Source organism: Protomyctophum bolini, assembly GCF_963924005.1.
Source record: "Protomyctophum bolini genome assembly, chromosome: 12".
Classification (NCBI taxonomy): Eukaryota; Metazoa; Chordata; class Actinopteri; order Myctophiformes; family Myctophidae; genus Protomyctophum; species Protomyctophum bolini.
The window spans coordinates 37,951,828-37,967,013 of NC_137873.1; the positions used below are offsets into that span (position 1 = coordinate 37,951,828).

Here is a 15,186-nt window from a genome sequence, read left to right on the forward strand (position 1 = left end):
AAAGTTTCTATACGCACAATTTTAGCAGAGGACGATGTTGTATACTGTATGTGCACCCTGCAGTCTTTTACATTTATGGAGCATTTACACCAAAATGAGACATATTGCATCAGCAGCATTTATTGGTATTTTGTTAAAAGTCATATGATTGACGTTTCCTTTTCCGAGACATCATAGCCAAGCCAGCTCCTCTTGATTTTGTTAGTTTTTAATAGCCTCAATTTTCATTGCTCAACATTCGAACTCATGTCTATCTTTGTTCACGTTGCATAAGTCCAGTCATGTTGCATCTTCTGGCAATATTATATAGCATACTGTAAATGGTGAGCTTCCTTCGGATGGAGACGTTCTCCTTTGACAGACTCATATTTGAGCTCCTGCTTTGGAAAATACTGTTTTTAATCCTCCACCCATTTGCTTATAATTTGCTGCAACCGGGAAAACAAAAACAAACAGTACAAGCCATGCTATCAACAGAGATCAAAGACTGTGCTTGATACTTAAAAATCTCTCTTATCTCATTGTCTCACTATGAGACACTGACAAAACAACATTCATGAACGAATGTCCTTTTCTTAGATACCAGGTTGAGCTCTCTCTTGTAACACTGTTAGAGATATATACTGTAGTTGACTGGAGGGTAGTAGGGGGTATGCTCTTCATATACATTTATCACCTCAAGTTTTAACATCAACTGTTAATAAAACAACATATGGTTTTATCTGCTATGGCAGTTGCTGTTACACACAATCACACATGACACGCACGCACACACACACGCGCACGCACACACACACATATACACAGTATATATAAATAAAATAGTAAAATGCTTTAGGTTTTTCAGTAGGATATTTTATATTTTCAGTATTATATATTATTATATTATATTAGTGTTAATACTATCATACTGCATAGAGTAGACACAGTTAGTATTATAGGATTTAGAATTTTAAATGGCCATCTTCTAGTACTTGTGCATAGATGATCCATTGTTACTCACAATATCTGTGACCGAGTTTGATGAGGAACACAGTGTATGGGCACAAATGATGAAGTGAATGGATTATGGTTGAACAGTTGATATTTTATAATCACCTCTGCTTTGGCATAGCGACAAAGACATGTTGGTGCACTGTGGTGAGGATGTTACATTTAGGCATATTATTTAACTCCTCTCTGTAGCCACTATTAGCCAATATACTGCATATTAAACAATTTCCAATTCCACACTACCATCCAGTCAGTATTTGGTTGTACAATATCATCACCAACTTGTGTAACTACAATTCATACTCTGATCTTCCCCATCAACATGTGCAAAATCTCATTATATGATTCCTCTGTCTGTTGTTGACTACATACTGTAGTACATACTACATACAGTAAGTATCCCTGTGCCTTTTCATTGAGAACATGTAAGATGGTAGGTTAGTGATTATTTCACAAGGGCTATATAAGATCTGTAGCACTTTACAGAAGGTATTATCGGATGAAAACAAGGAAACAAACACTATTTTATGTACGTTATGCCTTTTGCACTTTGGTTTGTTCATACAATAATGACAAATGGTCATTGTCCTGTGGACCTCCCATTACTTTGTGAGTTTACAAACACCACACAATGGAGCACAGATACCCATGTCAAAAAGAGAAGCAGAGACAAGCAGTCTCCGTTTTTTGTAACTGGTCCCCTCCTCTTCACATTTTCTCTGGTAAGTTTCTCCCTGCTTCTTTGTTATAGTCCCCTCTTAATCTCGAAACACCAGCAGCTGCACACATCCAGGAGATGTGGCTTCATCTATAGCCCTCAGCCCGGAAACAAGCCTTAAGAACTGACGTGCTAAAAGGCAGGCCCTCTAATTGACGCCCAAGCATGAAGCAAGTAACTCCTTACAGATTATTTGTCCAAGGACTTGTGTACTCTCAGCGTCTGGTTAGTGCCATTGAGATTAGGGTTCTTCTCCGTGTCTATCTTGGCACTGTCCTTTTTGGACATGTCAGGCTCCCATAAGAAGAATTCATGCAGCAGGGTGTTGACCATATCCGGGCACTCCATCATGACCATGTGGCTTCCCTCCTCGATCACTTTCAGGAAGGCAAACAGGAGAATCTACAACACAAAAGTAATGTTTGCATGATAACACAATCGTTAGGATTAAAATGACATGTTTATGTGACATGCAATCTTAAACTGAATATGTTCGCAGACATGCGCAGAGCAAGTTCAGTCAGGAAACTCAGTGCAGTCGCTGCCGGCCGTTACTTGGGACGCCTCAGGATCACGTTCTCATTCACATGATTCACTTCATCCAATCCAACACACTCATTCCATTTTCATACCGGCAATTTAAACTGGAAGTTTGCACTGCTCAATCTGCTTGCTGCTGCACACTGATACTGCTGCGCTGCTGTCTGCTTTAACTTTTGCTGCTCACCCTCCTCCTCGTTGTTTTGTATCTGCCGTTTAGGTATGGGGGATTCAGATTGGTCGGGACTGATGCGCTTGATCTCAGTGCCTAAAAAGCAGATCCAATTCATCGCTAAACCATAATAAATATGTTATTGTAATAAAAATGCTCATTTTATATTCAATAAATATTTATTAAATCGATTAATGAGTTGTCCTGACTGAAATTACAGTATGATTTAATTCCCTCCAATAAAAGTCTTTAAAAGTTTAAATAAAAGTAGATCAATATTGCATTTGATAAGTTTTGGATCTGTTCTGGATCCATCGTGTCAGTGGTTCCCAAACTTGTTTAGACCGTACGTGACCCAAACGAGAAATTAGGTGGTTACCCGGGACCCAAGCTAGTGAAATAGCCGATCTACAAGCCCACCACACGTCGCTTCGCGCCATGTTATGAGCTTGTTGATCGGCTATTTCTTCTACTTCTATCGGCTACTTCTTCGTTTTCTAATTCATGGAAATTCTTGGATTTTTCCTTTATTTCTTCCTGAACTTGCTGAAAAACCTTATTGCATTTTTTTTCCCAATTCATGAATGTTTTTTTTAGAAACGTTTTGAAATAATATTTATTAAAAACGAAATGTAGGCTCCTACTTACTTAAGATTTTATTTGTAGCAAGCAAAAAAATGGAGTGAATATTGGCTGAATATTTCCAGTTGTCAATGAATGTAAGGATTCCAAAATTCTGTAATATGTATTGTTGTTGCTTGTTTTTTTGTTAGAACGAAATGTAGGAAACAATAAAATAAAAAGGGACCCATACAAATGTGTCTGCGACCCACCCACAACTGTTTGGGGAAACGTGCGGTATAAATACCTCAGCCATGCGCTGGTCCTCGTCCATGGGAACAAACTTGTCGCACATGCCGTGCACCAGCAGGATGGGCGCGGTGAGCTCCGCGTGGTACACCTCGTCCCCCTCGGGCCAGTACTGCCCGCTCATCATGGCGCGCAACACAAACGGAGACACGTTGAAGGCGTTGCTCTGCTTCAGCAGCTGCTTCTCTTTGGCACCTTGACGGGCAAAACCAGCCCTGTAGACATGTAGAGAGAGAGAGAGGGTTTGTATGCATTTTAGCCCATTCTGACCTGAGATCAGATTCATACGAGGTTTCCACTGGACACACACTGGTCTGATGAACCCATTCTGACCTGAGATCAGATTATAAAAATGCCAGTCGTTCTTTGATGTTTCAAAAATAGCAGACCTACAAGCTCGTAGCGCGCCAATCGGTGGCGCGCTATGAGCTTGTAGATCTGCTATTTTTCAATAGCTAAAGCATAACATAATGCTAACACCAAAATGGGTTCCCGTTCAGAATGGGTTAGATGTCAAATGAACCCATTTAGACCATGAGGAGTCGATTCTACAAAATGTCGTTCTCAAACATGTTCATGTTCAAGGACCCCCAAACATTATATGTCATTGGCCACCGACCCCCATTTCAAAATAATATGTTGTTCCAGGGACCCCCAGAAGCAAAGACTCGAGTTAAAAATGTTCGCTCTGAAAGAATATATATTCGAAATGTGCGCTACATTTTCACGGTTTTTCCAAAATAGCAGAGTGCCGCGCGACGAGCTTGTAGATCTGCTATTTCTCAATAGCTAAAGTATAACATAATGCTTTAAAACACCAAAAAGGGGTCCCCGCTCCAAAATGACACTTAGGTAATGCCAATATGAAGTGTATTCTGCACCTCTACTAAACAATGTCCGTTTTGTTAGGCTTATATGTGTGTCGAGAGAAGTTACTTTGTTCCGTTTCTAGATATCTTAGTGTTTTTAATAACAGTCCAGTCCTCAGGTCTTACTTCAGGAAGCTCCAGGCCAGACAGGGGGACAGACAGTGAAGAACACACGAAGGTAGCTGGAAGATAGAGCAGAGACTGGGCTCCAGGGCTGTGGGACCCCCTCCATTGATCATCACCACCTTGTGGACCAGCTCAGGATATTCATGGGCCAGGAAGGTGCAGAATGACACACTGCACGGGAGACACAAGATGGGAATGGTTGCAACATGTTAACCCATTCTGACCTGAGATCAGATTCATACGAGGTTTCCTTTTTCTTAAAAAAATAGCAGACCTACAAGCTCGTAGCGCGCCACTCGGATGATTGTAGATCTGCTGTTTTTCAATAGCTAAAGCATAACATAGTGCTAACACCAAAATGGGTTCCCGTTCAGAATGGGTTAACCCATTCAGACCTCAGGGACGATTCTACAAATGCCTTCTAAAATCCTGACAGTTTCCCATGTCTGTTTCTATGTCAGTGGTGCTCAACCTTTTCCATGTCAAGGACCCCCAGATTTATCTAAATTTTTATATTTTATATATATTTATATAAATATGTTGTTCCAGTGACCCCCCCCCCAGAAGCAAAGATTTGAGTTAAAAACGTTGGCTCTGAAAGAATATATTGGGGGGACAGAGCTTTCGCCTTTGCTGCCCCAACCCTGTGGAATGCCCTCCCTAAGGCACTCAGAGATGCCCCCACCCTTCAAACCTTCAAATCCACCCTCAAAACCCACCTCTTCAAAATTGCCTTCCCTAGCTAACCCTTTTCACTGTCTTTTAATGTTCTTTAGCTTTTAGTGTTATTTTTCCTTTTCTTTCTATTAAAGTTGTTTTTAATTTTGTTGTTACCTCTGTAAAGCCCCCCCATGTAAAGCGTCTTTGGGTACTCAGAAAAGCGCTATACAAGTTTGAGATATTATTATTATTATTATTAAAAGATTTGTGGCATACAAAAATAGCAGACCTACAAGCTCGTAGCGCGGCACTACTAGGTCTGCTATTTTTCAATAGCTAAAGTATAACGCAATGCTTAAAACACCAAAAGGGGTTCCCGCACAGAATGTGTTGACATTTGGGATAGGAACAATCCCAATTAAATTAAATGTTATTGTGTCTTGAGGTTTTGGGAGCAAATCTATCATGAGCCATTATTGACCGATTATAGTGAACTAGCACAGAAATGCTTCACTTTGCAAAAGTGATAAATCAATTGCAAATATATATATATATATATATATATTTTTTTTTTTAACCCATTCTGAACGGGAACCCATTTTGGCGTTGGCATCATGTCATGCTTTAGCTATTGAAAAATAGCAGATCTACAAGCTCATAGCGCGCCACCGAGTGGCGCGCTACGAGCTTGTAGGTCTGCTATTTTTGAAAAATCGAAGAGCGACTGACATTTTCAGAATCTGATCTCAGGTCAGAATGGGTTAATCAGACCAGTGTGTGTCCATGTGGAAACCTCGTATGAATCTGATCTCAGGTCAGAATGGGTTAACAGAATAGACTATACACACAAAAAGACTCACCCGTACGAGTGACCGATGAGGATGTTGCGCTTGCGCGCGTATCTGGTGAAGATGGCGCGCAGGTCCTCCGCCAGCGCGTAGAACGTGTATGCCGCGGCGACCTGCGGCCCCGTGCTGGCGCCGTGTCCCGCCAGGTCCGGCGCGATGACCTCGTAGCCCAGGCGGGAGAAGAAGTCCAGCTGGCTGCCCCAGATGTCCAGGGAGCCGCCCACGCCGTGCACGAAGAACAGCGCCACGTCCGAGTGCGTGCCCTTGCAGCTGGTGATCTCCCGCGTGGAGTCGATGAGCACGGTGCGCTTGGGCTTGCGGCGGCGGCGGCGAGGGGGCGGCGCCGGCGCCTTCTGCTCCCCCCCCCCGCCCCCGGAGGAGGAGGGCGGAGGAACGGCGGCGGGGAGCGGCGCGGGCGCCTTGGGGACGTCCGGAGACGACGCCAGCTCCCGGTAGTCGGCCAGCTCCACCTCCACCGTGCTGCAGGGCTCCAGGTCTCCGTCCTGGCCCTGCAGGATCTCGGCGTGCAGAACGTCGCCCAGGTTGTCGATCACCAGCTGGCCGTTGCGGTAGACGGTGATCTTCCTCTTGCAGTGCACGCTGCTGCTGCGGCCGTCACCCCGAGACTCGCTGCTCTCCTTCCCCGACACGTCTGGGTCTTCCGTTACTACGGCGGGCGGACGCTCTGGGATGATGTGACGCACTCGCAGGACTCGCCCGGGCTTGACTTCGACGAACTCGAAGCCATCGGAGGGCTCAGAGGAGTCCAGGGGCAAGACCAGGCTGGCGGTCTGCTTCCCGGTTAAGCAGCACAGGATGCCCTCGGCGATGCTGGTCAGCATGGTGCTCACCTACCTGCAATGACAAAGAAAGAAGCAACGGGCCATGAGGGAAAATCTGCAAATGATACAGAAACACAGACGTGTCTTGTCATCGTCACCAAACGGTATTCTTTGAAATGTAACATTAGGTAGTAAAAGGTCGCACCCGTGTGAAGTGAGGGGCGCTCTTATCATCGTAGAATAGATCATCCATTCATTGTCAATGGGAATTTAATTGTGTAGGACAGAAATAGCCGATTTGCTCGTCTACGTAAGACGTGAATTCTCCGTTCATTGTCAAAGGGAATTTAATTTAGTTTGGGTAAGACGACAATCTACACTACAGCTGAATATAGCAAAAAGGCTATGTATGTGTAACAAAATCACACCCGTGTGAAGTGAGGGTGTGATTTTATCATCCTACATCAATTCATGTAAGCGGATATTTGACATTGCTACATAAGGTAACCTTATTGGTCAAGCGCTCCCACCAACATGTGTTTTTTTAAATCCGATTTGCTCGTTTACATATGCCTAAGTTTTCCCTTCAATGTCAATGGCGTTTAATGTTTTGATGTCTAATTTATGTCATATTTATTATTTTATCATCAGCTCTTATCATCATGAGTCATCTCATACTGGCCAATCAGAATGCCTGTTGCCTTTGATTGGTTAGCCGATTTGCTCGTTATATATGACGTAAAGGTCAATGGCGTTTGAGGTTTAATTTACGACATATTTCGCGGTTTCCTGACGTCATTTCTCAGTTCATTGTCAATGGCAAATAGTGAGACGTGTGGGGACAAAAGCAGTTTATAGAAGGGGCTAGCGGCCCTTAAAAATCACACCTGTGTGAAGTGAGGGGCGCTTTTGTCGTCATACATCATCTCATTCCGGCCAATCACAATTTGCGTCCTCACCATCGTCTTCAATGTTTGTGTTTAGAACAATGTTGGTTGGCGTTTACACAAACACTCAAAGCTGTCCATTCATTGTCAATTCAATGTTTATGCCAACACAATGTTTGTGTGTGCACAAACCCTCAATGCTGTGACATGATGGGAAACAAGTGTGATTACGGTATAGGGCGGCATGACATCAGTGAATAACCAACCAATCTTTAATCCTAAATGTTTCCCTTCTCAGTCTTTTCCATCCTACGACAGAAGCCGAAACAGACCTTTTTGCTGTCAACATCATTAAAGATGTGTGAGAGAGTGCCGAGAGTGTGAGAGTATAGTGCATTTCGATTGGTCCTTTTGACTCAAAGGCTTTCAGCTTTCAGGAAGAAAACCAAAAATACACAGAGAAGACATATTTTAATATTACCGGTCTATTAGAGTAATGTTAACTCCATAGACACATACAAAACACCTGGGGGTCTATTAGAGTAATGTTAACTCCGTAGACACATACAAAACACCTGGGGGTCTATTAGAGTAATGTTAACTCCATAGACACATACAAAACACCTGGGGGTCTATTAGAGTAATGTTAACTCCATAGACACATACAAAACACCTGGGGGTCTATTAGAGTAATGTTAACTCCATAGACACATACAAAACACCTGGGGGTCTATTAGAGTAATGTTAACTCCATAGACACATACAAAACACCTGGGGGTCTATTAGAGTAATGTTAACTCCATAAACGCATACAAAACAGAAAGAAGTACAAAAACCACGGCGCTCCATCTTTAACAAAGACAGACCCATTCCTACTCCATGTCAAACAACAGAGTCATCTCCTTTCACTCACAGTGTAACTCGCCTTAACGCATTCAGATATCCAAAGTCAAGCCATAGAGTAGACAACAATAACACAATAACCTTTCATTGGCGTCCGACCGTCTGAGTCTATTCACATTACTGATACAATCTATAAATAGACATCTCTTTCCAGCATGGCTATAGTTTCTTTGTGTATAAATAGACTCAGTGGAACCGTGACACATGCCATGGTTCATTCCAGTATGCTGTATATATATACACACAACATTACACTGTAAAGTGTAAAGTAGCAATATATCGTTTTACAAAGCTCTGTGAAGACTACTGTTACTGAATTTGTGTCCAGTCATGGCTCAGGCAGGGTTTGGCACTTGGGCAAATAGTTTCATATATCTATACACTGATTATCACAGAGAAACAGAACAGGAAGTGTCACACCTACATGTGGAGGCATAACTTGTTTTTTTGCTAAATAGACAAACTTCAGTAGAAGACAGATGCTATAACACCACACACCAATATACCGCACAGTACCTAATAGCTAATACCTAGAATATGTACGTAAATAAAAAGATATGAAAGATTTGATGTTTTGTTGTCACTGGAAGCTTTCAGTGATCCCCTCCTCCCAAATCATATCCTCCTTTAACCCCCAAATGTATCCCTAATTCAAAGAAAATAAGTGGAAGAAGACAAATTGTCCTGCTGGTGATCTCTAACGGTTTCGTTCGGGTTGTTAATTACAATATCCACCCAGGATGCTCCCCAGGCAAATTGTTAAAGGTTTGTTAAGGGAAATGACAAATGAGATGCAGAAGGAATTATTCTGCTTCACCACAGTCAAACTCAGTGAACGATATTGTTATACAGATCGAGAGATGTAGTCAGGGAATATAATCAGAATAAATGTCAAATCTGGGAATACATTTCTTACCAAGAATTTTCTTCACCAATGTGTTTGTACTAACATAATCCCACATTGGTTTGTATTCAACCACCCTAGGGGAATTCTTCAATTCTTCTAAAAGTTGGGGTACATCAACAACCATTACAATAAGGCAAAATGTGAAAATGTGATGAAGTCAGCACATTTAGGCACATTTGGGCAAGTGGCTATGGCCAAACTAGGGGGTCTATGGCCAAACTAGGGGTCAAACTAGGGGGTTTTCATGATTATGAATCCATTCCAGTCCAAATGTGCTGACCTCAGCACACAGCTATGGTCGTTTTAGCCCAAGGAGTGTTTTTGTGCAAAACTAATGCTTGGAATGGGTTCAGAAATCAGAATCATGAAAACCCCCTAGTTTGGCCATATAGCCATTTGCCCAAATATGCCCAAATGTGCTGAGAATCATGAAAACCCCCTAGTTTTACATGTCACATGCTACTTAAAGCATAATGAAAATCAGAATCATGAAAACCCCCTAGTTTTACATGTCACATGCTACTTAAAGCATAATGAAAATCAGAATCATGAAGACCCCCTAGTTTTACATGTCACATGCTACTTAAAGCATAATGAAATATTAATGTTTTTTGTGGCTTTCACCTTTATTTCAGGCTGACAGGAAATGGGGAGAGAGATGGGGGAGTGACATGCGGCAAAGGTCGCCGGGATCGGGAGCCGAGCCCACGGCACACTGCCAGACCGGAGCACCAGCCAAGGTGCCCGGACCGCTGAGCCACGGCCCTGCAGGCCAAGCATAGTGACATTTGGAACATTTTGCCTTATGGTTATTGCCTAATGGTGGTTGTTGTAATGTAAACCAACTTTCAGCAGCTGTCAAAAGTTCCCCTAGGGTGGTTGAATAGAAACCATTGTGGGATATGTTAGTAGACACCTTTACAAACACATTGGTGAAGAACATTCTCGGTAAGAAATGTATTCCCAGATTTTATGTAAGGGTTGTGAGAGGAAGAAACATGACGGGGTGAAGGTTTGGGGTGGATTCTGGCAGCGGTCGTAATTATAATAATGTCAGTGCATCTGCATCATCATTATCCCGTTTCAAGTTGTAATCAACACGGAAAGAAAACCAGAAGCATAGTTCCCAAACCTTTTCATGTCAAGGACCCCTACATTGACACTAATTAGCCCGCAGACCCCTATTTGAAATGTGTATCAAATAAAATAAATGCCAGGGACCCCCATACGAGAAGATTTTTACGGCTCTAGCAGTGATTCTCAACCCGTTTAATTTCAAGGACCTCCAGTTTGACATGCATTAGTCTACGGACCCCCATTTAATGGCATTTCTATCTCTGAGACCCCGATTTATCTTGTAAAATCAATGTTTAACATTTGGTTCCATTTGTACACTCTGATTACAGACTTCTAGAGTCTTAAGGGTCCATTTGTTTCCAAACTATCATTTAGCTGGGGACCCTCTGGAACTCCCTCAAGGACCCCTGGGGGTCCCCGGACCCCACTTTGGGAACCACTGGTCTACAACACATTCAGCATGAAAGCATACAATCACGCTCTTATGATGATATACTACAATACTTCATCATCATACATCATATACATCACATTCACAAAAGATTATATATAATATATCAAATCGATTCCGGCCATCACAATTTGCGTCTCCACTTTTCCGTCCTCAACTCACTTTTGTCTTCAATATGTACACCACACAAACACGGAAAGCTGGGCATAGGAGGGGCCAGTGCCCCTCGAAAAAGCGCTGGATACTATAGTGAAATGAATCTAACACTTCGGATTGTACTGTGTATCCAAAGCAGACATCATTTTGTTTGGTTCCACAATCATCACACTGCAGTGTAATAGGCCTACATATGGCCCATACAGTAATAGGCTTACTGTATGGGTTTTGAATGGGCAGAGGGACTACTAAGCGAGGTCTCTATAGTACAAGAAATCTATGGAAGATACAGGATCAACCTCAATCTAATTGCAAAAAAACCAAACTCAGCTAATTTTTCAACTTCAATATATCCTGAGTAACAGAAAGAAAGTTGCCTGGAATTGTCTGAAGGGAAAGTGTTGAAAATGGCCTGTACAGTTTGGCCACCATTGGCATCCTATTATAAGGCAATGTTTTCTAAATGTCCTTAACCACTTCTTTAAGTAGCATGTGACATGTCAAACTAGGGGGATTTTCATGATGCTGAATCCATTCCAAGCATTAGTTTTGCACAAATACTCAGTGGGCTAAATTTGGCCATAGCAACTTGCCCAAACTGTACAGGCCATTTTCAACACTTTCCCCTCAGACAATTCCAGGCAACTTCTTTTCTGTTATTCAGGATATATTGAAGATGCAAAACCAGCTGAGTTTTAGTTGGGGTTTTTTTGCAATTAGATTGAGGTCAAATGACATTGTTACTGGACTATTAGGAGTGTTATGGAATTGAAATGCCAATCTGTTCAAAATAATGTCTGTTCTTGTAGTCGTATTTTGACACTATTGTCTATTAGCGTGTTTAACTTCACAGCATTTTCCATAATAAGGTGCCTACAGTAGTGAGGATGTGTCAAGATGTGTCAAGCCAGTCCATCCTTTAAGCTTCAAGGTTTGGTTGATTCTGACCTATAGCTACGCAGCTATACACCACATGACCATGAACATTACTGCAGGTTCTGCTCATCAAAATCAACACCTCTCTTAGTTCCATCTAAGAATTCACTCACCTCAAAGTCAATTTGTTCTAATGTAATTCAACCATATTATCTTCTGGTCTGCAATGCAGAATTAGGTTGATAAGCTGGACTCCTATATCCCACATTAGGCAGTGGGCACACAGTGTGCTGCTGCTCTACAAGGCCTATATACACTGTTTTTGCAACACAGCATTGTGGCAAATGCAGATTACACATTTTAAAAGCTGATCTGCCCATGCAATAACTGTGCTGCAAAATATAGGCCTACTTTATACATTGCAGACGATTCTTCCATTCATATTTTGCAGATAATGTTTCGCAGGTGATGGTGGCACTGTCCCTGCTAAAACATCATTTGGGGAAGCCTACGTCACTGTTTATGACAGATAGAATAGATAGCTAGTTTATCATAGTCCCTAGGATTCCAATTGCATAAAGATTAAACAATTTAATGAATTAAGAATTCAAGATAAACAGGTTACCTACCATTTTGCAAGAAATTAAGGTATAATAAAGGTACCAATTGGACTGCAAGAACAAGGTCGATGCATTACGTGACATTTCAAATTACATTGTAATTCTGAAGGAAAAAACAAATCATGCATGATCTTGTTGTTTACCTGTGGTGATGCAGGCTAGATCACGACCACAAGCTCATAGTCAAACACAACAAAATGACAGCGAATTTAATCCTTAATTACCTGCAAGGTTGTTGTCGTTTATGGGCGACTAGAGATGTGCATCAAATATTCCACAGTCAAGGGCCGTTGAGGTTGAAACTGCATTGAGAAAAATGTTGCATTTGCTGCAATAGTGTAGGCTGCGTATCACGCTAGATAGGGTGGTAATTACTGGCTATATAAATTAGCATCATTAGATTAAAACAAAACGTGAAGCGACTCAGCAAGGCCTTGAATTGATATTAAAACTCTGCACTACTTGCTTTTAAATATAATCATTCCACTGGCTAAACAAACATGATTCCTCTCCATCTGCATTCACTGACATTATTGCGCATCAGAGCAAGATTCTCCCCAACCCTTTTGCCCTTGTTATCTGCATCCCCACAGTGTTGTCCTGTCTTCAGCCTCCCCTTCTGAGTGGCAGTGAAGATGACCAATAGACGACGAATCAAGGAGAAGCAGAGGCCAATGGGAGAGTCTTGTATCCCTGTTGCTAAGGCTGAGAGATGAACAGTACGTATCTCTCTCTCTCTCTCTCTCTCTCTCTCTCTCTCTCTCTCTCTCTCTATGCAATTGTTTTGGCTAAAAAGTAAAAAGATCCTGCCTGGAAAATTACGTGGGGGAGTCCTTAATGTGGGCGTGGTCAGGCAGTGAAGATTCACATGATGTGAGACAGCTATAATAACAATATAACCAAATACATGGACCCCTGTGTTTATTTAACTACAATAACGACGTGTGTTATTTGTAATGTTAGAAATAATTGTAAAGAGGATGCATGGATAGACCGTTGGTTTCAATAAATCCAGCAGTATGCAGAACAACTGACTCATTTTTGGACAAGAGCTGAGGGAGTGATACAAATGATGATCTTAATTATTTGAAAACTTTAGTTATAGTTACTTTGTAGATTTTGTTTATTAGCTCTGATCAGATCTTCAATCTCACTTCTGCTATTTTCAAATTTGCTTGTAAATGTTCATTTTTCAGGAAATGTTAAGTACCGGTATACATTTTTCAGGAAATTAAGAACCTTCATTTTGAAAACTAAGCAATACTGCCTCAAAGTTGGTGTGATTTTATATATTGTCAATGACTTCCATGAGAGGGGGAGAGGTGGTGGAGTTAGTTGATTTAGCAGACATTTTGAGGGTCCAATGGCGTTAAGTGGTTTTGTCCAAAGCACCTTTTTACTACATTTCGTTCAATATTGGTCCCCCATATTTTCAACATGTTGTTTGGTGGAAGAATGCAGAGAAACGGTAAGAATGTAGTTCATCAGTTTGGAGTCACCCTGGAAGAGATGTACAATAGAACCACCAAAAGTTGGGATCTAGAAAATGTTCATTTGTGAAAAGTGTGAAGGTTATGGTGGTTAAAAAAAGGTTCACTGGCGAATTTCTCAAGTTGTAAAGGAGAAGGTTTCCAGATCCAAGAACAACAGATCATACCGGGCATGATTAAGACCCTACATAGTGTTTGAAGTTCACATTGACAAAGGAATGAGTATTCACCAGCTCTTTAGTAGGCCTAAACTAAAACAGAATGTCCAACTCTGCTTGGGAGTGATACAAGCTGCAGTAACTGCACATATCCAGTAGGTGGAAACAATGTTCTATTTAAAGATGGTATGGGAATGAGGATTGTTGTCACTATTGTTGTTTTTAGTTGATGTAGCATAATATTTCATGTTTCGTTTCATGTCCACATCAGCTGCAAACATATTCTATTTCTATGTTCTCACTAGAGCAGTGGTTTTCAACCAGTGGTCCAGGGACCACTTGAGGAGATAAAAAGTGTTTTCTCTTCATAGCCAAAATATTGTAATAGAATAATTAACTTTCACTGTTTCACTTTCACTAGCCAGCGTACATAAGCCATGCACGATCCGTCATTGACTCATTAATCATTTAACTTTGCACTTCTAACATCCCTTCCAAGTTCAACTCGAGTCTTGCAACAGCAGCAAAAAACAAGAAACGTCTCAAACTCAGTAAGTGTGCCGTTACTGCGTAAAAACATAAGCTATTGAGGCTATTGTGTCGTTTGTCCAACTCAAACTTAATAATGCTTAATATTGCTTTTTCTGTTACCACACCACTCCAGACAACTCCTTCACGTCTTCCCTGAAGATCAACAATGAGGCATTGGCTGTTGAATTGGCTGGTGTTACAAAACCATATGTCTAGGGGTAAAAGGTAATGTAATATAGATAGGAGAAACGGAAACCAAGGCCTTAATACAATAATTTATTCAAACGTATAGTGAATAAATTATAATAATCAACAAGTTTACAAAATAAATGGCTCTTTTAACTCGCATGAACAAATAAACGGAATCCAAAACAAAACTAAAGTTATTCCTTTCCGAAGGGAGATAACTTGTCTAACAAAAGGTTCAACTTCACAAATAAAGAAACAAACAAAACAGTTGGCGACATGTAGCAGTACGGCGGATGGGGGAAAGACCTTAGAAGTGTTTCCCCAGCGCCGGGCTGGGCATGAATGGGCTTAGTAGTGTGGGAG

The 15,186-nt window shown here is 41.5% G+C and overlaps 1 protein-coding gene across 1 annotated transcript; it reads right to left on the minus strand.

Moving 5' to 3' along the window:
- Window positions 1–12,874, minus strand: abhd8a (abhydrolase domain containing 8a). The gene is made up of 5 exons (XM_080778834.1): window positions 12,680–12,874; window positions 5,809–6,651; window positions 4,289–4,459; window positions 3,292–3,508; window positions 1–2,113 (listed from the first exon to the last, which is right to left on the minus strand). The coding sequence occupies exons 2-5, from the start codon at window positions 6,636–6,638 to the stop codon at window positions 1,901–1,903; spliced, it is 1,431 nt and encodes a 476-aa protein (XP_080634960.1). The 5' UTR covers window positions 6,639–6,651; window positions 12,680–12,874; the 3' UTR covers window positions 1–1,900.
- Window positions 12,875–15,186: the final 2,312 nt, after the last annotated feature.